At 47.2% G+C, this 26263-nt stretch overlaps 2 protein-coding genes across 12 annotated transcripts in view; both read left to right on the top strand.

Annotated features, from left to right (window-relative positions):
* Nucleotides 1–26263, top strand: part of ARHGEF9 (Cdc42 guanine nucleotide exchange factor 9) — a 190149-nt gene that overhangs the window by 77970 nt on the left and 85916 nt on the right. The window contains exon 1 of one of the 11 annotated variants that reach the window (XM_062640089.1): nt 10399–10538. The exons of 8 other annotated variants lie outside the window; for them this stretch is intronic. Coding sequence is in view for 2 of the 3 variants with exons in the window: in XM_062640088.1 (XP_062496072.1) it covers nt 10537–10545 (9 nt within the window). In the remaining variant the exon portion in view is untranslated. Of the gene's footprint in view, nt 1–10398; nt 10550–26263 lie in introns of those variants that run through there. 2 more of the 11 variants (XM_062640088.1, XM_062640086.1) reach the window with 2 other exon arrangements.
* Nucleotides 9615–10386, top strand: LOC134174822 (uncharacterized). Its single transcript, XM_062640099.1, has one exon. It carries the CDS (start codon nt 10186–10188, stop codon nt 10363–10365), a length of 180 nt encoding a protein of 59 aa, XP_062496083.1. The 5' UTR covers nt 9615–10185; the 3' UTR covers nt 10366–10386.

Here is a 26263-nt window from a genome sequence, read left to right as displayed (position 1 = left end):
GCCTTTTAGTTTATTTTTTTCCAGGCACATATAGCCATATTTTGACAGTGCATGTTGTTCAAATATTTAAAACCAATCTGTTGCTGATATTTTACATTTCTGTCACAAACAAAAAGTCAGCTATTGTAAGTTACCACAGCTTAAAATATACTGAAAAGGAATTCAGTGAGTAAAGGGCCAGCTACTGCAAGTGGAGATGTTCAGCAGCAGCCAGAAACCTCCTTGCATTTTTCCTTACTGATTCTTCTCCACTTGTCAGTCTGCACGTCATGGGATATTTAAAATACAGAGACTATTTGTACTTCAGAATCCCAAAAAGCTCCATGTGAATTTGGGAAAAAACAAGTGGAAGGAAGCAGTTTGGGTCCCATTTTCATGTTTGAAAGTGTGGATAACCAAATGCAGCTGATGGAGAGAAGCCAGGATGGGATGGAAAAGGGATCTTGCAGTATCCAGGCATTAGGGAAAAATGGGACTTGAAAAGGCTCACAGCACCCTGGACTCCCGCAGAGATCAAAGGGAGCAGAGAGCTCTCTGCTCACACTGCAGTGACCTGCACGCAGAGGATGCTCTTTGGGCATCATCTCTGCAGCCTCAGCCAGGAGCACCTCTTCCCATAGGAGAGTCCTTATTGCAAGTTTGTTCCTGTTCATCTCAGGATGTGTTGTCACTGAGGCTGATACTTGGGTTGAAGGAGCTCTGCATGCACTGGAGTGTTCTGTGTGTGCTGTGATGCTGTGGAGCTCCCGAAGCCTCAAGCCAGTCCTGCCAAATGCGTTTCTGAGTGGGATTCTTCTCACCCGCATGGTTTGTGTTCTGTTCTCCGTTTCACTCCCAGTTTGGGGCTTCTTTTATCTTCCAATTACAGTCTCCTACTAGTGCTGCTGTAAGAATACACAGTAAGTGTCCAGGTTAAGAAAGAGTTGATGTTATGGTAATAAAAGTATCTCGGTAAATACCTGATACGTGCTGAGGATTGCCCTTGTGTCAATCCCAGAGGGATTTGGAGGAGGCCTGGCTCAAGCCCCATGCACAAACCATGGCTCTGAGCCCCAGTTCCTACATGCTGGATAACAGACATGCTGGTAACTTCCCTGTCTCCCGAGATGCGTCTTGATGATACATCAGGGATGTCTGGAAAACCCTTTGAGAGCATTGCTTGGAGGGTGCCATGGGAATGTGAGGCAGTATTTCACAGAGCACAGAGCAGGATGCACGCACTGGGAAACCACACATGCTGCGTGGTCACCAAGTCCATCTGTCCCTCTTGCGTGCAGGGTCTCGGTGTCTGAGCCCAGCAGGTTTGCACAGTGCTGGTTTCACTGTGAGGAACCTGATTCCTTGTAGCTACTGAAAGGGGTTTTCTTTTTTTAAACACTTCTTGAAAAATCTCTGAAACGCTTCAAGCTGACATCTTAATGTATTTATGACATTAACTGCTCCTGCTCCAGAATGGCTGCTCTGAATCTCTTTGAGCTTGGCTGTTATTTTGAACATGACTAATTCCCCGAGTGACTAAGCTCTTAGATAATAGGAGAAATTCATCAAGTTATCTCAGTCTCCAATAGTTTCTATTGTTATGAAAAGACATCTCATGAAAAAATAAATAAAGTTGCCTATTATGTAAGATGGGCAGGGAAAGAGAAAGAGAGATGAGTGTTGCTGGAGAATGGCAGGAGCAGTGTGTCTGGGAGCTGCTTTCAGGCTCTGAAGTCTCCAGTGTGGCCTAGTTGGGAGGGTGTGGGTGAGAAATGAAGCCCAGCTGCTGGTCTGGAGCTCTGGTGAGCTTCCACTGAACCTCAAGAGCTGCATTCATATGTAGAGGGACTCCAACTTGTGTCTCCCCAGCTCTGCCATGCTGTAGGATTTAACCCAAGATAATGTTGGGTGTGCAGTGTATTACACCACAGCGCTGCTGTAGTTGTTTTCAGGTTGCTGAAGCTCTCGGAACCCTTGGAATGCTGTGGTTTGGCTGCCTTAGCTCTCTGTCCTGTTGGTGGTGAACGTGCAGTTGTGCTTCTGGAGGAAGCCAGCGCAGCACCAGGTTCTTCCCATGTCCCCAGCAGGCAGGTCTGTGCGTGTGATCCCGCACAGCGAGCGGCCCTTTGGCTTGTGGCAGTGGCACATTGTCACAAGCAGTGGGCGAGAGGCAGCGCTGGCTGCTCCTGCAGGCTGGAGCGTGGCATCAGAGGGGACCGCAGCCTCACTGCATGCCATCCCGCTGGGCCGGGTGGAATAGGAAATGAAAGCTGCTGGCATTCATTTGCCTCATTTGGAGGCAGGAAAAAAAGCCATAAACTTCTTTTTCCTTTTTTTAATGCTGATATTATTGCTGATAAAAATGAGCATTTTAAGTGCTGTTCATACAGTGAGTGATATCCAGCTGGAATTCCTACTTCATTAGGTTGCCTTGCATCGTTTTCTTCATTAAAAGAATGCCAGATTCAATAGGCTGTTCCCCCTCCTGTTTTGGGGAGGCAGAGAGAGGAGGAGAACATTATTTGTATGAAGTATATCTAATTCTCTAGGTTAATTTGTGTGAAGAACATGAGACCCATGGGTCAGCTTCTTAATAAGATGGTTGTTTCTTTACTCAGTATCTTGACAAGGATAAACCCAGGGAAGCCAAAGCCAACAGAAGGAGAATGAGGAGGGCTGTAAGGATTTCTTAACCAGCCTCAGCCAATTGCATGAAGCAGGGCCGTAGCTTCTGCTCCCATCTGCCACAGCATGTCGTGACTCACAGCAAGTCGTGGGACTGTGCCTGGGCTCAGCTTTCCTAATAAATAGGTGATGGATAATTCCGTATTTCCCTCAGCATAAGCTCAGGCTGACAGAGCAGCAGTAACAAGTTGAATCACAAGTCCCAAGGAGTGCAAAGCATCAGGGCTTCCACATTCAGAAGCCTTTGTGCTTTTCCTGGTGTGCTGGGGCAGGGCCTGATGTGACCATGCCTATAAGCAGAGCTGATTATAACCTGGTCGGAGGAGAGGGGAGAGTTCTGGTGTAGGAGCTGCTCACTAAGCCCATCCCTTCTGCAAGGTCAGTCAGGAAAGGCACAAAGCAGATCCAGAAAGAGCAACTTCTGTTCTGCTTTCTTCCCCGTGTGGTTCCTGACATTGCTGTTCAGTACATGCATCATGGATCACGCTGTTTCCATTCTGCCCAGCATCTCACTGCTGATGGCTGGACCTCTGCAGGCCTAAGCAGGTGAAAACAGTCTGTTAGGTTTCCTTTTTAACTGCATAGGAAATGGGATGCAGTGCATTTCAAAGGACATTCCTGTGTTGTGGCAAAGCTGAAATACACTGTCTGCTTTTCACAGCAGAGAGCTTTCTCTTTGTGTCTGCAGCTGTATTTGTCCAGGACAACACTGGGGTTGGTAAGGGAAATTCTAGCAGTGATTCTTCACTTAACGCTTTGGCCAGGCATGTGTTGATGTGCAGATCTCTGCAATTTAATGTCAGAAATGAGAGCAGAAGCACTGGAGTTCCTGTAAGAGTTCCTGGAGGGAGCAGTGGAAGGAAGGGAATTGTCTTGGATTTCTCTGCTGTTTGGGCTTTGCATCTTTATCTTGTTCTCAGGCTCAATTGCAAGCCCAGAAGCTTGAGAAGTAAAATTAAGGAGTCAATGTCTCTGTGTTCTTTTAGGCCATTTTTTTTTTTCAGGCAAAAGGGAGCTTATGTAAGGTTAAAATGAAATCTGGATTTGATGGGTTCTTTTAAACTGAACTTCGTGGCTCCCTGAAGTGTCTCTCTGCGATGAGGGTAATTGGTGTCACCACATCTGACCTCTGCTGCATTTGAGGGGTTCTTCCTTTTCTGTTTCAAAACTGGGAGTCCGAGGTTACTTCTAGAGCACAGGCTGGGGTGCAGAACAGATTCAAGGAGAAGAGAGAGTACTTGCACTGTGATTGCTGGGGGCATGAGATTTTAGTCTGTCTTAATGCTTCAAGTTCAAGTAAACTCAAAAATAGCAGCTCTGCTCTCGCTGCAATCCAGACAAGCACAATGAAATCCACCCCCAGACAGACTCGCTCCCCGTGCCATTTCTGCACTGTGTAGTGTTACAAAAGCTATGAAAACTGATGATACCTGTACATCACTCTCCATTGTGGTTCCATCAGTGCTGGGGTAGAGCCTTGCAGCTGTGTGTGTGTGGCACAGCATGGCATGATGCTAGCAGAGATGTACTAAGCCATGCTGGGATGCAGGTGACGCCTAGTCAGGGTGCCTTGGAAGAAGCATCTGGGTACCTTGTAACAACAGGGACAAGATTTTGGCTTTATTTCCCCCCCCTCGCAGCATCATGCAAGTGCTTTAATTCTTCAGTAGAGGAAAGAGCACCATCTGCTGAGATGCTGGCTCTGTGTGTAGAAAGAATCAGTATTAATTGAGGTCTCCAGATGTGGTGCAAGGTTAGTACCTGACATGTCACTGCTGCCCTTCGCTCAAGGGGTTCAGACCTGTTCATCTGGAACATGGTTGTGGTTAACCAGGGCTGGTGTACAAGCATATGGCAACCTCCCTGGCCTACCTTTCACTGTTGTCTGGCCTTTAGTATTAAAATAAATGGTTATAAATAAATCAGTCTCTGCACTGAGGCCATAAATCTGTTGTCTGTCACTTCTTGTTTGCTGAGATAAAAATAGAACTGGTGAGGAATGGGTAAGAGTTTACCACTACAGCTTCCCTGAGCAATGTGTATCTGTATATAGCGTATCTACCAAGGGTAAGGTGTAGATGTCAGGGTGATGCTTCCCATCTTTTGGTGAAATTCTCATTTTTGTTTTCCCCATCTACTTTCCCTTTCATTTAACTGCTTTGCAGGCTCTCGACTCAGCCTTTTCTCATACAGTTCCTCCTCTGAAGTCTGTTTATGCCTCAGCAGCTTTGGAGATCATCATCTTATCCTTGCCCACCTCTCCTTCTTCCCTCTTTGTCTCTCTGTGATTGTATTTTTGTTAGTTCTGTAAATGAATCATTTCTTGTCTAGCTGTGCTGTGAATTTGCTAACTCGTGTTGTGTGGTTAGTGTGGACGATGCTGGAAGGAGCTGTGCTTGCTCCAGCCACCACAGCGCTTTGTTTCTGGTGTGTCTCTATGGTAGAGGACCCTTGAGCTGCTGCGGGAGGGAGGACTGGGGCAGGGGGTGAGGTGAAATAAAAGCTTCTAAGGGAGATGTGTAGCGTAAAGAAAAGGAAAAAGGATGAAAGAAGGAAGTAAAGGGAATTACTGTAACAAAGTCCCAGGTTGATGTGGACAGCGAGGAAGCTTTCCTGTTGAGGATGGAGTGGACAGGCAAGGTGATTGGAAAAATAATCTTTTAACTGCCAAAAAATCTTTCTCCATACCTCAGTTTGGGTAAGGAACTTTAGGCATTTGGGGATTTTCAAAGCTTCCTGTGAAGCCAGTCAATAAACATACAAGATAATGAAGATTATTCAGAACAAAACTGTCCTTTGCAGCAGCTCTGCAGCTCATAGGCTGGTGCATCCCCATCTGGCTGAAGGACGGGATAAAGAGGACTCTATGTCAGACAGGCTGTGAAGGGAAAAAGAGGCAAGTCCTGGTTTAAGAAAATTCTCCCGTTTGGAAAGTTAGCAAATGATAATCCCCCTGGCCTTTGATCTGTGAAACCCTGACCTTAATTCCTGGCCAGATTTAGAAAAGAAATACTTAATTTGATGGTTTTATAATCTCTAATGGAGTCTGTGACTCAAACCCCATGTGATGCCTGGTGGGGTCAGTGAGTGCCCAGCAGAGGGGACTGGGAATAGAGGAGCAGTTCCCATCTCCTGCCCACACATCCCTGCTGATTGTTCCTCTTTGGGGCAGTATTAATGCAGATTGAACTTCTCTCATGGTGAAATACAGGTCTGAGATGGGGCTCGTGCTCAGAGGGGGAACAACAAAGAACTTAAGCTGCCCATAGCTATTTCCCCCTTGACCATGGTTCATCCAGGCCAACACAGTCATACTTTTATTCCCACTCAGAATCATGAGACTGTGGGATTTGTTTGAAACTTTCCCTAATTCACTGAAAGAGTCATCTCTTTTGACCAACTGATGTTGCTCAGCAGGTTTTCCTGGCCTGGCAGAGCTGGGGTCCCCATGCCAGGTCCCAGAGCTCCACTACGACAGCATTACTGGTATTCACTGGGTCTGCATTGTGGTTACAGATTTAGTGGTTCTTCCAGTTAATGGAAGATGGTGCTGATGTGTTAGAAAACACAGATGCCTCTGCATGTCAAGAGATGGCCTCAGTGGAGGTTCATCTGCACACAGAATCTATGGCAGAACAGGGAATTGGAGCTGAAACCCTGTTCAGCCACAATACCGCGGGATGATCCTGCCAGCTAACGTGGGGATGGTGTCCCTTTCAGTGGGGGTGGAATGTGGGATCTTTAAGCATCCAAATTGTAAATCCTCACTCCTGAGTAGAGCTGTATTTGTTCAGGTGGAAGTAGTGGGTTGTGCTACTTGCTGGAGACATCCATTGGAGGGAGTCGTGGTCACAAGTCTGAGCCCAATGTGTTGCACACACATAAGGACTGAAGAGTTGGTATCAGAGGCCTGACTCAAAATTACCATGTTGTAATTAATGTTCTTGTAGGGGCCCTTCTGATTTGTCTGTTATTTGGGGTATAAACATATCTATGTATATGTATATACAGGTTTTGTCTACATAGACGTGTAAGTGATGTATTAGTGGAAGCCCTGGCTCCTTCCTTAGTTAATGTACTGCTGGAGAGGTGCTGGGGTTCAGATCTGCTTTCTGATACAGAAGAAGCCAGCGCTGATCTTGCATTACTGTGCTCCTGCAAGCTGCTGTAGTGTCAGGGCATGTGCTGTATTGGGAGGGGAGGTGGTATTTTATGTAACTGGAACAAATCTTTTCTTGTTCCTCAGCTCAGCTTTACCGAAGGTTAGAGGAAACTTTTCAGAAAGCATTGCATGGAGTTAAAAACCCTGTGGTGGTTTTATATAAAGCCCTGATGTGTAGGTGTTCTTTCTGAGGCTTCGAAGAGAAGGTACCATCCATTTTTGTAGTAGAATTAACATTTGGTACATACAGAAGGCATAGCAAATGACATAAAGCAGCAAGTACTATTGGGAATACTGTGACTATCATTTAGAAAGAAGATTTGATGCAGTAAATCTGTGCTGATCACTCTTGGTGGCTGATACACAGCTTTCAGTGGATATTCTCGTGTATGTGGATGGGGCACCCCTCATTCACATACACATGTATGTGGATGGGGCACCCCACGATCCTTCGCGGTGTTTGCTGTGAAGCAGGACAAGGGAGAAGGATGCTGTACCGGACCCGGGGCTGCGGCAGCGCCGGCAGCCGGGCTGGGCACAGCCGCTGGTGACGCAGGAACTGATGGAGGTGAGCGGGATCGGGGGGACCTCCTGCCTGCAGCAGGCAGGGGGTGGCTCCGCCGCCTCTATTTATAGTCTCTTCCCTCCCCTGTGCTGTGACTGGCTCAGCTCTTGCAGAGTGACTGCCTGAGACCTGAGACCTGCCAGGCACATTGCTTGTGATGAAATCCTCTGCTTCAGCTACGGAAGTAGCTATTGAGCATGTGTGGTAGCTACTGCACCTTTTTTTCTGGATATTTCTTAGGCCTCTGCTGCTTTTACCTGCCTAATTTTCACTCCCTCTGTCTATATGCAAAGGCTCAGCGGAATCTGCCTTGATACCCTGTGGTCACATCCCATTGCTGGCATTAAGAGGACACAAACAGCACAGATCAAAGCGAGGGATGGGCTGTGGCTGTGAAGGTGTCTGCAGACTCCCCCGGGCTGCTGTGGCAGGGGGAATATCTCTGCTGTGCCTCCTGTATGAGTAAGGCTGGATCTGAGGCTGGGTCTAACCTAGGCTCCTTCTGTGCTCATTGCAGTTCAGAGGAAAAGATGAACTGGCCATAAAGATGCCTCTAAATTTGGGCCCGTTGTATGTTTTGGAGAGGTCACTGCTATTACTGAGACTGAAACTGGGAGTTCCTAGATATTTGTGGGAGGTTAGGCTTGGCTTTTGGAAAATTGCCTGCACTGTTTTGGGAAAGGATTGTAACAGTAATAAATGCTCCACATCTAATTTATGTTTTCTATTCTGATTAGTCTGAAATTGCATTAGACAGGCTGGCTATCCAAAAATGCATCCTTGATAGGAGATGCAGGTGTGGATGCTGATGATCAGGCAGATCCATCATCTGGACACATGTGCTAATGGGGCTTCCTGCCTGTTACAGCAGCTTATCAATATACAGGTGAAAAAATCACCTTTCACTGTCCTCCTGAGTGAGAAATTCTCTGCTTGAACAGAGCAGGGGTCTCGGTTGCTGAGAGGCAGCCTGTGGCTTTCAGTTATCACACTGAAGGAAAAAGAGAAGAAAAGGAACTACCTGGTTAACCCAAACTGTTCTTATTTAACAGTGCTCAACACAACTCACCCTGTGTCTGTGGGCACATCACAGCCCTCATGTGCTACAGGGGAGTCAGAGAAGAGGAGGATGGAGCATGGAGTGAGCATTGGTCTTCACAAGCACTGGGCCTCAGTGGAGGCTGAGACACTCAGCCCTCACTCACCAGACACTGTCTCTCCTTTGGTGGTGTGGGGTGGATGTAGAGGCCTGCTGCATCTGAGGGAGTGCTCAGCAAGCCATAGAGCAGAGGAAGGAAAATGAAATACACCTTGCAGTAAGCAGCTGGGTTTAGCATTGGTTTGAATGGTGACTGGAGTAGGAGCATAATCCTGCTTGTCCCTTCTCCGAGTGCCCTGTAAGGATGCTATGATGGGAAAAAGGCAAGTCAAATCTAGGCCCTGCCTGTTCAGGTTTTAACATGCAATTCCTCCTGAACTCTTGCTGTTTGCTCCTGGAGAACAACCTCGTTTGGTGCATGTTGGCCTGTGTGTGACTGTCCCAGGTGTGTTCAATGGAGCAGGTTTCCTAGAAGGTGCTGGTGATCAGCCCCTGTATGCACAATTCAGTGCTTAATGTACATGCACTGGCACCATTTCTGTATTTGTGGAATCATTTGCTTTTCCCAGCTGGGCACATCACTCTGTGTGTGTGTGTGATGCGTCTCTAAGGTAACTGCTGGTTCTGGGATCTGAAAGCGAGGTTTGGGATAGCAGCTGGCACCTGGACCATCAGCCCTGGGTGCATATGTGGATTTACCATAGGAATGGAGAAGGAATGAATTTCCCCATCCTGTCGTCCCCTCCACCCCCCTTTTATACATCTCTGTAAAACAGGCATTGAGTTTAACTCTTAACACAGAGAAGCCCAGTGCTGAGGTTAGAGACTGCGCGATAGATTTATGATGTGATGATGTATTACCCTGAGATAAAAAGCGATTCTCCTGCAGAATTCCCATGTTAAATCACAGCGAATTCCCAAGTCACCAGGGGCTGCCTTTTTGTTCCTTTCTTCCCCGCTCCATCTCCTGCCCCCTCTCCTGCTCCCCTTCCTGTTCTGAGCAGGCTCCCACCAGCACCGGCTCTGTTTGCCGGGGTTTATTTTCCACGCGAAGCCGGGCGCAGGCGGACAGACGAGTCCCTGCGCACGGAGCGGCGGGAGCTGCGCCGCACACAAAGTCCGGAGCCGCCTTCCCGGAGCTCAGCGTTGGCATCCGCCGGCTCCCGGCCCCGAACAACCGCAGGAGCAGAGGGGAAGAACCTGCTGCGCGGTGCTCCTGCCACGGCGGGCGGAAGAGTCGCATATTTATGGAGCCAGCGCTTCCTCCTGCGTTTGAGTGACAGCCAGGATCCCTTCACTGCCTGGTCACCGGAGCTGATTTGTATGCGCAAGGGTCCGCCTCGCTCCTCTCCGAGAGATGCAGCCGCAGCAGCTTGCAGAGCTGTCACACTCACACAGGCTCCTTATCTGCACTGGCTTGACGAATTAAAAAGCAAGCCAGCCAGCAAGAGAGAGACCGGGAGAGAGGGGGGAAGAGAGCGAGGGAGAAGCTTGCAGACAGCGCTCGCTTTCTTCTCCTAAAGGAAGGATTTTGCATCTTAAGTGCTCACGGGTTGTGATGATGCTTCACTTAGCGGGCTCCAGAATGAGCTAGAGACAAGCAGATAGGGGGAGAAACTAAGCAGACCACAAAGCATTACGAGCAAAAACCAAAACCAGGAACAGTTTTCTCCTCTATTCTAGCATGGTGGATGTATGGACAGTCTTACAGAGCAGAGGTTGACTTCTCCAAATCTACCAGCCCCACATCTTGAACACTACAGTGTTCTGCATTGCACCATGACCTTGGATGTTCAAACGGTGGTCGTTTTTGCAGTGATCGTGGTGCTATTGCTTGTGAATGTCATACTCATGTTCTTCCTGGGCACTCGTTAATGGATTTTTTCTCCTGAGCTGTTGGGGGCTACTACTACTACCAGTAGCAATTCAACAAGAGAGCAAGAGCGAGCGCGAGAGCGCGAGAGAAAGGCGAGAGAGAGAGAGACAGAGAGAGATTGCTTACTGAGGGGGGAAACGCGTTGAGCTTCAACATGGCCTCGCTGTGATATGTATGACGTTGGTATATTATCTCTCCCTAAATCTTTTGTCATGTCTTGTCTTTTAAGTATGCCTGTAAGTGTAGCTGCTTTTGCCTGGGTTTTAAATGTGATAAATAATAGTAATCCATTCCTCTATCATTCTGTGCTGGTGAGATAGAGCTGTTCCTGGTTTAGTTAGAAGCAGAGTGAAAATATCTTTCTGTGGTAAGCACGGGCTGGGTTGTTTGCTTCCTTTAAAATGGGGGCTCCAGTGAATAATAAGTCATTTTGTGTGATATTTCTAGCAAGCAGTTAATGTACAGTATCTGAGTAACCATGTAGCTGCCAGGTGAGAGATGCTGGTGTTTGCAATTGAATTGAGTTCTGGATTTTTTTTTTTTTTGGGGGGGGGGGGGGGGGGGGAGATGAGAAATCCTGTGAGAGGATTAAATCCTTGCTAAAATAACATTCAGCCACAGAAAAAAAAAGGGAGAGAAATTGGACTTGATTCATCTGTGTTGCTTGATGCTCTGACTTAATTTCTCAATAGTCAGTCCTAAAGCCTCCAAATTCTACGGGCACACTGATGTAGCTGCTTCTTTCTTTAAAGATGAGAGGGGGACTGAAACGTAATCCGGTGGGGTTTTTTCCTGTTTGTATGTGGTTTCTATCTCTGCACATTGGGAAGGAGGGATCAAAGAGGAAAAGGGGGATGCATGCTTTGTTTTTCTTTGCTAAAGCATCAGATACGGAGGGGTTGGGGTTTTCTTTGATTTCTCTAGAGAGTCTATTTTGCCTTTCTTTCCTTCCGTGTATCTGTACGTGTGTGTGTGTGTATCTATATAATTTTTGGTAATGTATGTAAGAAAAATCTTTGCCCACCTCAAGGATAACAAGATTTTGAGACAGGTTCTTTGGGTGACTTTATTTACATTGATTTTCTTGAAAACGAAGTGCCAAGTTGTATATTACGGGCTTGCTGAAAAGGTGTCCAGTAGTTAGAGGTCCTTCTGTGGAGATCAGAACTGCAGTGTTTACTGCTCAGGAGCTGACGGGGGCTTCCAGTGGCAGTGCATGAAGTTTAGAGAGGATATGAAGGGAATGTCTGGAGAGAGAAATGGCTTTACCTCTTGAAAATATGTCTCTGTTAGAAATGTTGAGAAGTTTTTTATGTATTATGTTTTATTTTCCCCTCTGGAAAAAACAGAATCGCTCAAACCAAAATAGTGACAGTTTGGAAATGTTTCCATCTCTTGCTGATGTTCACTGGCATCATACTGCGTGTGATAATTTAACCAGTTCATGCTAATTCCAGCTGTCTGTTATTCATTTGATGTCCTCCTCTAATGGGGCAAACCCAAATGATCATGAACTGATTGATGAAGACATGGCTGGAACTTGGAGACATGTAGTTACTGCCACGTGAGAGTCTGTCTGCTGCAAGTTAAATGCATAGCTGAGCTTAGGAGCTGGTTTTGATCGGGGGCATGGTTGGAAATGCAGTTAAATGCTGCAAATCTGGCACTTTCAAAGTGGCTTTAGCTGTAAATAACATTTCCCTGTGTGCTGGGGTAGTGACAGTCAGCCCCCAAAGCTGACACGAAGGGTTTAGTGGCAGCAGCCCATCTTCATGAGTAGAAGACCCGTTAGAAGCGGAGCGAAGACGCTCCGGTGCCTGCTGGCTCCGCTTGCCCCTCTTCACTTGTAGCTCTCTGTGCAAGAGGCATTGGCTTCGCTTCAGAAGAGATGGAGGGAATATTCTTTTTATTAAACAAAAAATGATGGCTCTGATGCTGAGGATGGTTTGGGTTGTTAAACAGCTCAAATTTGCTTTGTTTTCCTGTTAGCTATCATATACCATTAGTTTTATAGGTTGTAGAATCTCCTGGAAATACAATAAATGAGCACAGAGCACTGTTAGCTATCGTATGTCATTAGTTTTATAGGTTGCAGAATCACCTGGAAACAGGATAAATGAGCGAAGATCACCATGGAAAAGGGAATCAATCAAACAGCAGCCAACACAATCCCTTCAGGGGAATGGTTTCAAGCGACACAGTGATTTGGAGGAATAAGGGTGGAAAAATGAGAGGAAAAATCCAAACAAAAGAGCGAGTTAAAAATGGGATGTAATTTTCCTCAAGGTTTGCTCTCTGGTATGGAGGTTTCCCCTTCAATAAGGTTTCTATGAGGAACACTCAGTACGCGACGTGGTTTTCTAGCGCATGCAAAGTGCATTCCTTGATCCGGAGTGTGTGCTTCTCGGGTGATATTTGGGAGGTGTGTGTGTGTGCACAGGGTGTGTAACTGCGTGTGTCGGGACCTGGTGGGACCTTCGGGTCCCTTGGCGGAGCTGTGTGTGTGCTCCTAGGGGATCTTTGCCCAGTGGATGCATGGGGAGGACGTGGGTGCTGAGCGTGCTCAGCTTCCCGGGAAGCGAAGCACTGGGAGCATGGTTTTTGCCATGATGGAATGTGCTTGAGAGAATTAACATGACTTTATTAATACTCTCTCGCCTGTTATCCTCCCAAAGGCTGGGAAAGCCAGTTTGTGCAGAGCAATAGGAGCCTGAAAGTTGGGAGCAGAAAACTTCGTTATTGTAGCAGCACCGTTCCTGTTGTATCAGGTTTCGTGTTGGGCTTCCGAGGGAAAGAGAGGAAATGAGCTGAACAGTGAGCAAGGGCTGGTCTGTATTTCCCACCCCCAGTCCTCAGTGGCCACCTTTTCAAAGAGGCCTCGAGCCATCTACCCCAGCCCCGTTTGTGTAGTTCTCCACCTCTGATTCTCTGTTTCCCACTGGGTTAAACAGTTCCGTCCTTCCAGGCTTTCGGGAGCAGCTCTGTCCATGCCCTTCTGTATGAGCAGCTGTTTGGGGTGACAGTTTTCCTGGTCACTTCCAGTAGATCCCCTGCCCTCACAAGTGACTGTGCTTGTGAAATTTGGGGTGTAGGTATTTTATAGTGCATAAACATGTAGCGGAGGCTTTTTTCTCCCTGAGCTCTGTGGGACGATTTGGGTCATGTATGTGGCTGGTTGTTTCAGGGTTCCTGGGGGTAAGTCAGCTCCATAACTCCCCCTGTCAGTGAACATTGAGTTCTTCATGTTTGTGGGGATGCTCAAGCCCAGGGATTGGGAAGAGGGCTCATTCCTCTGAATTAATCCAAGCACTGACCCTCTGGAAAATATGGCCCCAAAGAAAAAATAGTCATTTGTATGCAAATAGCATCTTTATAATGCATAAAATCTCTTTCAGTGGTTGTTCCTGTGTATTTGCTGAGGCTGGGTGATGGGAAACCTGCCTTGCTGTTTGTCTGCTTAAGCAGGATTCAGTGTTATTTGCCACAGGATTCATGGAAATGCCTCTGACTGTATCATAGCAACCCTATTCCACACAGTCCGTAAAAAAGTCCATTCCTCCCGAGCAGCGAGCCGCTGTCTTACAGATTCAGGCCCCCTTCTTGCCATGGGGAAGGTGCATTTTCCCCTCTTTGGGTGCTTTGGAAACAGCATGTGTGTCAGGATGATCCCTGCGATTCTAAATGCTTTATTTAAGCCTAATAAGAGGGATCCCTTTTGGGTTTTGAAAGGCTTCCTCCCTCACCCTGGCTATTCCCCACCTCTGTGTTAAATCTCACACAACAAGTTAAAAGGGGGCTGGGGCAGCGCAGAGGTCTCTGACTTGATGGCCCTTTCCTGCCCTTCCCTTTGGATTTTCACCCAGGATGGCCGCAGCACGGCACTCGCTTCTGCTTTGTAGTGAATGAAGATGTGCCCAGTGTGAGCCCTGCTGTGGGAATGCAGAGGTGCTTTCTCATCCCATACATGACTGTTGCTGAGAGCTTCATGTTCACCTGACTCCTGCCCCCATTGCTTTGCATTATGTGCTTATACTCCTTTTTGGATCAGGTATCAGTACGCAGCCCAGCTGCTTGTGTGTAATGTGTGAAGGGAAATAGCCCCAAATCCATGTAAGTTTTCTTTGGTTTTGTTTTAATTTGTGCCTGGAGCCACTCTCCTGTGTTCATGCCATCTTGCTGTCATCCTTTGGTTCCTGTATTTAAGGCGTGCTGGTTGTGAGGGGAGACCCAGTGCTCTTTGTGTGCAGTGCTTGCATGTAGGTATGTGTCATACCTGTGCTGTAGCTGTGTGTGCTGTATGTTGCTCACAGTAGGGAGGGAGGTTTTCTTGCTTTACATTCACAACGTGTCTCTTTCTCAGCGGGGGGTGATGTTTGTGTTCAATGTGCATCTCCAGTGAAACGTCATGAGAGCTATTCTGGTAAAATGCAGGGATTTGTCTCTTGTATGTGAACTCTCCAATGACCACAAGTTAGGAAACCTCAGGAAGACACCCTGATGTCAGTCACTGAGTAATAATTGTCCTGTTGTGCAGAGGGTGCTTGGCCAGGGGTTACAGCGGTGGCAGAGGATAGTTCCTGGCTTTCCCACTGGTTCACTGCATGGCCTTGGGCATAGTCTTTCACCATCTTGTGACTCCTCTTTCCCAGCTCTAGAAAAGGAATATCTCCCATTATTGAGGCATAGCTGAGACCCATCAGTTCCTGGTTTTCCTTTTCTGGTGTGTTCTGAAGCCATGGAGCATTATTGTTCTGCTCAGGAGGCAGGAATGGTGGCTCTGGTGGACGTGTGTGTGCCCATGTTGGCACAACTATGTGCAGCAGGACTTTGCCTGTTGGAACTGTTGTAGACAGCAAGCTGTGGTGATTGATGCTTCTCACTAAAAATAGATGCTCTGGAGGAAAAGCTGCTGGAGGAGCCAGGAGTTATTTGTGTTTAGTTTATTGGTTATGGTTGAATTTCTTTCCTGAGTAGAAATGAGTCGTCATCTGAAAGAGCCCACGGATGGTTGCCTCTAACCCTGCTGTCCTCACCAGTGATGGACTATGCAGCCTTGACTGCTTATCTCCAGTTTTGTGGAGTATTCCTGTGTTTTGGAGCACCACACTGGTGGCATGTTCACTGAGGCAGCCGAGCTCAGGGCAAGAAGCTCTCAGAGCTCTCCTGTGTTGATTGCATTGGTCAGGCCTGAGAGCTTTACCTAAAGAGGGCCTAAAGGGGTGAAGGAGCACTTAAGGGGTACTTAAAGAATTAGGTCTGGATTTGGACTGATTCTGGTTTATTCACACAGCAGATTCCACAGGAGTGTGCTCATTTGAGTGTGCTCACATCACAGCTGGGGAAACTGAGGCATGCTGTGGTCAGAGGGCAGTGCGGGGCAGTGGTGGAGCTGGAGCAGGAGCTTTGGGGTGATTTGGGAGCAGACTCCGGGAGCAGAAGGGTCTGTCCGTGCCCCTGTGGAAGGTCCCATGTGGTTTAGCTCCTGCCCCTTATTTTGCGTCAGCTAAGACATGTATAACGTAGGGTATAGATTCCCGGCAACGCTGTGCTGCTATTTCAGGCAGCATCTCCAGCTAAGTGAAGCAGGGGCTGCACTGCAAGCTGCTTTACTCTGGGATCCTGTGGACGGCTCTGAGCTGTTCCTGAAGCCCTGTTGCCTTCCCTAGGACCTGACCACGAAGTCTGTGCTCTTGCTGCAGGGCAGTGGGGACTGTAGATGGAGAGAGTGGTGCTGGTGGGAGGCAGCGTGCCTGCCTGTCCTACTGCTGCTTAAGGCTATGGCCTCTGTCCCCAGCTCTGCTCCCCTGTGTGACCTTTGCAGAGTAGGTCCTGCCTGGAATGATGAGGATAACTGTCATCGGGTTTGCCACATGGGCAGGGATGTACCTGAGCATCCTGGAAATGCCCTGTGCTACCAGAGAGCCTCAGCAGGCATCAGACAAACATCCCTGACGTTGCTGATGGGGTTGGTTTGTGTCATTTCCCTCTCGATACTCGGGATGTTTGACCCGAGGGTGTCTGTATTGACCAGAGGGTTATGCTTCTGGTGCCAATTCCTGGGTCTTTATGGGAGCTCAGAGCTTCTGGCCATGAGGGGGGTTGCAGCTCATGCTGGAAAGATGCTGGGAGAAGAATCAGTCAAAGCGAGGGATTTTGAAGATCCGAACCGTGTGTTGGGGTGTTTCTTAGGGTTGAAAAATGCAGCATAGCCTCTGTTACACAAACGTAAAGTAGAGAAATACCCTCAGGGTCAGTCTCTTACCCACTGATAAGCAGTAGGACAACTTGCTGGGTGTATCTGTAGGAAAGTTTTGTCAAGTAAAATTGGTCCAATGCTGGCATTATCAGAAAACAGTTCATGTGAAAGGATTTCTATGGACCACATTCCCTGTGCTGTTTCTGACGTTTCTACTCTCCTGTGTTGTACTCAGCGTATCTGAACAGGTTTTTCTTAATAGGCAATGTACTGACGTTTCTGTTTTGATACAGTTCTTTTTTCCTGGCTCAATAAGGTGCTGATTAATTTGATGCAACTCTCTTCCCTTATCTGGTTGAGCTTTGCAGTTTTAGTATAATCTAGGAAAAGTGTGATCAATCTTTAATGTTTGTTTTTCAGGTTTATTCCAAAGCCTTTTGGGCACGTTGGATGTTTGGTCTTTTGTGAAGTTCTCCGAGAATAAAGTTTAAAAGTAACAATTATAGACAGAGGGTTTGAATCCAGATGAAACGCTTTCAAGTGTCAGTAAAACAAGAAAGAGCAGCCTTTAAACAGCAGCTGACTGATGTGGGTTTAGGTATTAAATTGGAATTGTGTTACTGTAGTGTTGCACACAGGCAAAGCCGGGTGCTTGAAACACAGAATACTGATGGTGCCTGCATGTAGGAGTGTATGTTTGTGTGAACCTATGTGATAGAGGAGGAGGGAAGGAGGACTCCTCTCTCTCCATAGGTACCTATAGAGTGAGGAGGGTCAGGGGCAGCGTCACGTGTCTGTGCCATTGAGAAGGGCTGTAGGGCCACAGGGTGCTGTGCTCATGCTGAAACAGGTGAGAGGAGGAGGTGGGTGAGGAAGATGGTCGTGTCTGCTGTGAGCCACCTCCCTGGCACCATGGTGGCACACAGGGAGCCCCCAGCCCCATGGGCACAGGCAGCCAGGGCTATGAGGAAGCTCAGCTCCCAGCAGCATAGCGTCTGCCTTGGTTTCATGATCAGGAGCTGACATGAGGATGGACTTTCAGTCTGGTCCATTGTAGATGAATATCTCATCTGGAGCCCAGTAGGAGATCGATCCCATCCCCTGGACACCGAGGCCTTGGCAGAAGCATCTGAAGGTCCTTTGGAAAGAATTTAAAGCGTGAAGGTGCAGAGCAAAGAAATGAAACCTCAGACCTGCAGCCTGGAAGCAAGTATGCTGAAGACTAACCACTGCCTTTGAATTATCAGTCTTCAGCCAGGAGGAGCCTGGCTTCCTCAGTGGATTCCTGGAGCCTGGGAAGTGTATTCACACAGGATCAAGACCCTAGATCTATCAGAAAGCACTGGCCTCACTACACTCAGCACCCACTGCAGGAGTGGTACCGACGAGCCAGGTACTGATAGATGGGATGCCACTCTGAGCCCACAGCTCTTTGCAGCTTCTCACAGTGGCCTCAAAAGCCATTTTCCCAGCTTGATTTTAAGCTCGGTATGAGACTGTGTCTGGTCCCCAGAGCCCAGGCTTGGCTGGAGGTTGTAGGCAGCGCATGCCCACTGTGTCTTGCTTTCCCATCTCCCCCCCTAGCTTCCCAGTTTCTTGTTCTCCTCCCACACTCCCTGTGTTAAACAGTTGCTGTGTTTTGCCCCAGAAAATGGTGATGGTTTAATCTATTTTTTTAGAGCAGGTGCCAGGCTGTCCCTCTCCCATTCTTGCCCACAGCAACGTGCACATGTGTGCATACATGTGCAGGCACTTGTGCGTCTTTGTATGTATTTCTCTCACATACAGAGGAAGCAGAACAGATTAAAACACATGTGCATATGTTTTCCTTCCCAGATATATTTTGGAAAATATGAGTCAGCAGCAGCAAGAACACATTACATAATCTTAGGGAGGGAAAAAAACTTCCCATTTATTAGGAGGCAGCTCTCTGCAAGCAGCCTTTTGTAACATCATTTCGTTAGCACACATTAGCGTGTGCCGCTTGGTCAAGTGGCCTTATTTCCCTTGGCCACACTTGTGTCCTGTGCAGAAACACAGTTGCAGTAGCATCGGGGTTTGTTATATTTAACCCCCCCCCCAGTAACAGCAGCAAAGTCTCAGGGCTGTGATGATGACAACGACTTTTCTCCTCTTCCTTAACATGTTTTCCTGCAAAGTCTCTGCGGTTTTCCTTTTTGGTTCTCCCCACTCCCCCCCTCCTGCTGTTTGCTATAAAATCTCAGCACTGAGATGAGTGCAGCTGGAAATAAATGCTGCCCCCTCCACCTCCACCGCCTCCACCCGCATGGGAGAGTGAAGTCAACAGCCGCTTTTAGCCCTCATCTCCTGCTCTTGCCTGGCTCCCCACGAGCTCCTTCCCAGCACTGCATGGTGCCTGTGCAGAGGGTGGAATTCAGAGGGGGCTGAGCATCATGTTAACGGCATCTGCAGCCGTAAGAGCACTTGCCTGGTCCTGCTGGTGGTCGTGCTGTCATGTGCCTTAACATAAAGGATGAGAGAGGACATGCGATTTGCTTCTTGGGCACTAAGCATCACAGGGAAGAGGGGAAGCATCGAGAATCATGGAGAGGAGCACAAACAAAAGACCAAGTGAGATGGATCTGGCTCAAGTCAGACAGCATGTTTGGATCCTACAGCCATCTGATGAGTGTCATGAGTTGCAGCACACTTGGAGGGACAGGAAGCAATGGGACACCAAGCAGGGCATGGTGGTTGGGTGCTCTTACCCTCTCGACAGTGCTGTATCTCTGGTTCTCATCTAGTATACTAGGCTTAATTCTAGGCTGTTGAGTTGAATCCCTGCATTTCTGATGCTTTGAAAGCCTGGGATGGGAATGGGCACTAGCAGAGTTAAATAAAGAACAGGACTTGTTTGCTTGGTTTTCATTTGCCCAATAAAACCAGCAGGTTTTGAGCTGCTTTCATGCCCCAGGGCCCTGCAAGCCTTTCCGCTGTGGCTGAGCTCATGGTTGCCTTTCCAGCAAAGAGGAAGCTCTGTTGTGGGTTTAAAATACCAAAACCTTCCCAAGGAGGCAGTGAATTGCTGTGCTGGCTGAAGCCAGAGTGTGAGTGTTCTGTGCCCTGTCTGGGACCGTGTTTGAGACGTTGGAGAGAAAATGGAGAGAGACACAAGAGTTGATGGTGATGGAATAACCTGTTTATCCAGAGCACTCTGTCTTCACCCCCATTAGCTCCCCATTTTCTGAGTCTTGAACACAAGAGAATTAAAATCTTCTGTGTTTTTAAAACCAGAAAAATCTCAGCTATAACCAAGAAGGTTTCTGGAGCTCAGCAGAGGGGATGTGCTCTTCAGGCCACCATCCATCAGTGCTCTCTATGCTTCATCCAAAAACCTGGGTTGAGCTGTGTGTTTGGAGCAATAGAGAACAGGGTGCTGTAGGGCCGAGGTCTGGGGGAGCTGCCCCCCATTTCCAGCCTCTCTGCAGCCCCAGGGGTGATGCTGCAGAGGCGATTTCATCTACATCTTTGTTTCTCCTTCTGTAAAAGGAAATGGACCTTTCGTGTGACATGGCAGGGTGAAGATGGAGAGTTTTGTGTTCAGAGTAGGTGGGATTAGAGCAGACTGAGGGCTGGCAAAGGGGAGATGGGCTTTGACAATGCCTCTGGCAGACCCCAGCTCCCTCCTTTGGTTAAAAGCAACATCTTAAATCCCACCTGAGATCCCAGCAGAGAGGAGATGCCAAATGATGTCAGCAGGGTTCTGCCAAAGATGAATTTGGCCTCAGATGTTTTGCATCTGCAACATCAGGTTTCATCCTCACTGTTCTCACTGTTGGAACAGCATTCAGCTAGATAAGGTGTCTCTACCTCTGAGCCTTCAGTCCTTCCTCATTCATAATACAGTTGTTCCTTGTTCTGAATTGATCTTTTTTTTTTTTTGTTTCTTTGAGCCTTTTGTGGTGTTTCTGCGCAGTTAAGAAATTAATCTGCATTAAGCAAAAATACCTCAGTAAAAATAGTAATGTTGGAGCAGAAGCTTTTCAGTCTTCCTTGGTGTAAGCTCCAAGGCAGAGGCATTCAGGGTAACTGATAGTCCTTGCCTTGCAGCCAGTAACAAGGTGAGGAGAGGCACCCATTGCACAAAGGAATGGCACAAAGGCCACCCAAGGCAGCCTGGCCCTGCCCTGATGGTGGGGTGCCCTGGAAGCGCTGGCTCCTAGAGACATGCTGTCTCTCCAACTGAGTAGCATGAGCTCGTGTCTTACTTCCAAAGTCTTTCCTTTTAGAGCTTCTGTGCTTGGCCAAGCTCTCCCCAGAGGGAAGGTTGTTCTCTGGGGCATGTTGTTTCCTGTTTTGTCAAACCTGGCAGGAAATGTCTGTGGTGGCAAGTCGTAGATGGACGTGAAAGACTTGCACCCCTTTCTTTGAGCATTCCTCCCACAGCTGGAAACATCTCACCATCACCAGCAGTGACTTTTGGTCCCTTTTACTGCCCTGGTCTCTTTCTGTTTCAGACAGTTTTACTTTTGCAGGTTTTTCCAAACACAGATTGAAATTCAGGCAATAATACTTGACATTCTTCATTCGAGCATCTTAAAACTATTTCCCGAAGTTGGGTTACTTAAAAGCTTTTGTGCTGTATAAATACTGAGTAGTTTTCTTTTTTAAATGGAAACGGGTGCCTGAAACCCCTCAAAAGTCCAATGGAGATCAAAGGCTTGGGACTAGCAGCAGTTCTCTGCTTTATCCACAGGAGCTCAGCACTAAGGTTGTGTAGGATAAATGCATCTGTAAAACTCAACCCTGATTCTGTTAAGGGCTGGGCTTAGTGTGTGACATCCCTGCTGCTGGGCTGGCAGGAAATCCCATGTTTTCTGTCTTGTTTTCATGTCCATCCCTGCACAATAATGGTCAGCAAAGGCTGGCGTGAGGCTCAGAGCAGTGCTACCCTTCTTGGTGGCAGCTGGAGTTGCTTTACAAGCTGCTTTCCCATAGTCCATCCTTCCTTCCCCACAGTTTTCCTCCCTTCCTGTGTCTTAGGAGCAGGAATCAGGACAATAGATGGACATTTATGTCCTGGAGGCATGTGACAAGGGCATCCTGAGGGTATCAGTTTCCTCTGATAGATGCTCAGAGGTTTCCCTGAGGTTTCTCAACAGTTGTAGTCAATGCTCACACTGACCAGCTATTCAGAGGGAAATGTTGCAAGATTGTGTCAGCCACCTCCAGTATAATCCTTGCAGTAATAAACCATGAAAATGGATGCAGAGTGATTTGGCCAGAAGAAGAGAGGAAAGAAAAGGACAGTTAAAAGCCAAGGGGTGGCTGCTGAAATGTGAAAGGATCTAGAAAGCAAAGATGCAAAAATAAGAAGTGAAACGGAAATGAGTAAGGGTTTTACAGCATTGTGGAGCTCATTTTAATTGCAGTCCCTCTAGAAATCTATTTGAGGCAAGAAATCAATTCCAAATTGTGGAGCAAAGCATTGGTCTTCCAGATGTTTGCAGCTTTCTGGATTGTTATTTTCAGCTTCCTTCCACATTGATTTGAATCCCTTTTCCTTGCAGTGGCCATGGAAAGACACCCCCCCTGCCCCTGGCTGCATTGCAGGTGGGGTGGGAAGTGGAGTGTCCTGGGGCTTTCTGCTCAGAATTTTCCCTCTCAAAACCCCATGATGTGAGCTCACCAGGCACTGTGAGCACAGGGGGATGGAAGCTGGAAGCCCCAGGGTTTCTATAGGACAGCCCCTCTTTTGAGAGGACCATCTGCATTTTCCAGGTTAGGCTGAGGTGGACTGGATGAGCTGTTGCTCCCACACAGGGGGCTCCTGTTGTCCCTGGACAACATTTCTATCTGTATGAGTGGTAGAGCTGGGGCCATGCTTTGCTATTTACTCCAATCACCTTTTAAAAGACATTAGATCAGATTGTGCAACATGGGCATTCGAGCTGCCTAATCCTCTGCTGTTTATCTTTCACAGATATGGTGAACTCACTAAGCAGATGTATTCTCAGCCTCTGTAAGAGACTGGTTGATGTCTATCAGTGTTAAAGGCTTGAGGTACCTGGCAGAGTATGGTATGTTGGTCTTGGCAGAATGAAGTCCTGTATCTAACAGATGTCATCAGTCTCATTCCCAGCAGACCCCTGAAAGGGCAGTGTGGTGCACCTGACATTTCTCTTGTGTTTGGTGACATTTCTGAAGGACATTTTACCTTGTTTCTTGTCCATCTTGAGTGTTCAGGGCTGCTGATGGTGACTTGCATTGGATCCAGATCTTGGCAAGCACTGTGCAGGGGCTGAAGCAGCAGTGTGTCCAGGCAGAGCTTAGCCCCAGGACTCCAGGAGCTAACAGTAATACATTTAAATGACTGGTTTAGAGCAACAGAGAGACATGGAAAGAGAGTTTGCAGTAGGTTTAGATGAATCTGAAGAGACTGCATTGCAAAGAAACCATCCGTGGTCTGGGAAGAAGGCAAGGAAAGGGGAGATGCAGGCTCTGAATTGAGAAGATGCCGGTGAAAGAGGGAGAAGGATACAATACAAGAGATGAAACTAAGTATAGAGGAGTGGGGTTATAAAGGGAAAACTGGGGCTGGAGATGAGGAAAATTAGAACATGCAGAAAACGTGATCCACTGGGCCATGGATTTCTAGAAAATAACTGAAGCATCATCAGTGGGACAGTTCTCATGAGACTGGAGGAAATTCCCCAGCAGGTACTTGAGGGGACAGACATCCTTTGGCTCTGAGCAGAACAGATGATTCCATATGGGGTATTTTGAGCCTGGAGCAGCTCTGGGCAGCTCAGCTTAATGAAGGGGCAGCAGCAGCAGGATCAGCTCAAAATGGAGTTTATTCTAATGGTAACGGCAGAGAGGAGCCACAGATCTCACAAGGACAGATGGATTCACATGTAGAGGGGCTCTGAAAATGGGCCATTGGTAACACTGGAGCAGGGAGGAAGGGAATGTTCTATGATTATTACCTGGAGTGGTTTCAAGCCTTAAACAGATGGTGGGATTTGCCAGTTGGACTGTGCTGGAAAGCTGGTCAGTCCCATCCATCACTCTGGGTCTTGTGTCCACCAGTGCTTTGTGAACCCGAAGAGACTGGTTAAGTGAAAGCTCAAGGTTTGGGTGGATGCTGATGTGACTATAGGTGCTGGGAGCTTACATGGAAAGTAAATCTTGGTTTTGGCACCACTCCTAAAGAAGAAACAAGTGAGATGTTTCGTATGCTGGACTCAGTGTTTTGATTACTGCTTTGGAAAGATTGGTAGAGGTGGATTTGGCTGTAAGGAAAGGATTTATCTTGGCAGTTCGATAGCCTATCCCAGACTTTCCTGATCTCTGCAGCTTAGCCAGAATTGCCCTGGATTTTTGCAGGACCTTAGAAAGCACAGGCAGTATTTGTTCTGCTGGGGTGCTAGAGAAATGAAGCTATGGAGCCTTATCTGTGTCCAGCAGCTTCAATAGCTGCTTTTTAAAGAGTCTTCTATATTCATCACCAAGAGCATCTTCTAACAAAACCCAGTCCTTAATTTTTAAATAATTCTGTCCTCTCCTGTGCTACTTATTCATAAACTATCCCTACTTTGTGCTGATACATAAATCCAGAGTTTTCCCCCATTTTCTGTACCTGCAGCACCACCACCATTTTAACACTATGAGCTGAAACCACAGGGTTCTGGCTAATCCCGATGGGCCTAATGGGGGGGAACTTCCAAAACCATGAACCACATTGTTGGGCAAATAAAGTGTCTGAGCTTTCCTCATTCCTATAGCTCTCAGATATGAAATTGCCATTGTGGCTATCATGATTGTGGCTGTCATTGTGGCTATCATTGCTATCTCATGATTGAATGAGATAGCAATATGTTCAACCTGTCCACTTTCAAGAGAATAATTTTGAAGTAATAGTGAATACACCACCACTTTCTGTAGGAAAACTTAATCGTGTAGTCTCTGGAGTTTGTATTAATGAATATTCCTCGGTATGTGCTTATTCCCAGGCCGTTTGTAAGGTGCTTTCTACACATACTCATACCTAACCCCAAGAAAAGGGTGGTTTTTTGCTACCTGATGTAATTACAAGCAAAGAATATGAAACATTTGTTGGCTGCTACATGCTCACAGATGCACAGTGTGTGCAGCAAGACACTGATTTGCAGGTGCACATATCAGGAATTACCTGTGCAGGTGGGTATGTGGCTGTGTAATCAGCACTGTAATGGTGACCCTTTGTGCAACCAAATACATCATCACCCATCACTGCATGGAATTTGGACATGTGGGATTCTTCCTTAGTTTCTCATGTGTGTGGTTATTGCGTGTAAAGAGACAGACCTCTGCTGCTAATGGCTTTACAGGGAGATGTTGACTCAGATTCCTGGTATTTTATTGTTGCTCTATCTAAAAATTCCCTGGCATTTATCCAGTAAGAGTGCCAGGAGCCTTAAATGCAGCTCATTTCCTTTCCATCAAATCTGAAGCTCATCAATAACAATCTTGGACTCCAGCAGGGAACACAAAGGCATTTGGGATCTGACACCCTCAATACGTTGTGGTAAATAGGTCATTACTAATACAACAGCAATAATAACTACTATGTCTGAATTTAGAGTCGGGAGCGATGGTGCTTGTGGTCCTTCCTCTTTGGTAACAGATGTTATTTCTGGTGCCAGCAGGAATGATTTAGGTAATAATTGCTTGTTACTTTATGGAATCAATGAACAGCATCTTATCATAGGTTAGTGTCCGGGGATTGACAAGTGCTGAGGTGCTTTTGCACCTCTGTGGTTACCTTTGTGAGCTAATGTGAGTATAAAAAGGCAAGGTGAAACCCAGGAGGTTGCTGCTGCTAGATCTGTTGCTGCACACTGGAGCTCTGACCGGCTTGTTGGAGCCTTTTCCCAGCAAGTTGCTCCCAGAGCCGTTGGTTCTTCCAGCAGGAAGGTCGAGTGTGACAGAGGGACTCCAAGGGGCCAGTTCTACCTTTAAAGTGTAGGTTTAACTTTTTCTGTTTAAAACAATGTGTTCCGACAGTTTGTCACATCGGCTCAGCCTGCCACGTCGTGGGCAGTGAAGTGTTAGGGAGGAAAAGCAGAAAGTATTTTGATGAAGGATCGAGTTAGCTCATGGGGTTTGGGTATCTCCTGTTCTGACCTTGGTCCTCACAGGCACACGCAGCTGCTCTGGCCTCGCAGAGAGCTTCTGGAGGTGCTGAGGGGATTGCTGGGCAGGATTTGGTTGGAAGTGTTGAGGGGATTTGCTGGAGGTTTGTGCTTTGCAGCGGGGTTGTTCTGCCAGTTTCTCCTGAATTGAAGTCTCCATCTGTGTTAATTTTTGAAGCGAGGAGGGAGGTATCATCATCATCATTATCAGGTATTTTTATAGTTATGGAGAGTGGGGAGGGCAAAGTCTGTAGCACCACAGACCCATGCTCAGGTTCAGGTAAAGCACAAACCCACCTCTCCTGTGATTATTCACTAAACAAACATCAATTATTTTACCTTCGTGCCACTGATGAATTGACTGAGAGAACTGCAAAAGATAATGTGCTTCTATTTTTATGTCTTATACTAATGAAACTCAGGCTAGAATTTTCCCTTATACGATGGGCTAAAACAAGGCAGGGAGAATTCAGAGGGAGAGGAGGAGGAGGAAGCAAGATGCTAAACATTTAGCAGTGTGCCTGTATGTGCTTTGGAGCAAATATGCAGCACCTCAGTGAAGCA

The sequence above is a fragment of the Pezoporus occidentalis genome, unplaced genomic scaffold (genome assembly GCF_034315485.1).
Source record: "Pezoporus occidentalis ecotype Australia unplaced genomic scaffold, CSIRO_AGI_Poc_V1 ctg63, whole genome shotgun sequence".
NCBI lineage: Eukaryota > Metazoa > Chordata > Aves > Psittaciformes > Psittacidae > Pezoporus > Pezoporus occidentalis.
This window is presented reverse-complemented; position numbering and strand designations above follow the sequence as displayed.

Bases quoted from the DNA above. Each gene is read 5' to 3' on its own strand.
- LOC134174822 (XM_062640099.1), top strand. From the start codon at position 10,186: ATGGACAGTCTTACAGAGCAGAGGTTGACTTCTCCAAATCTACCAGCC.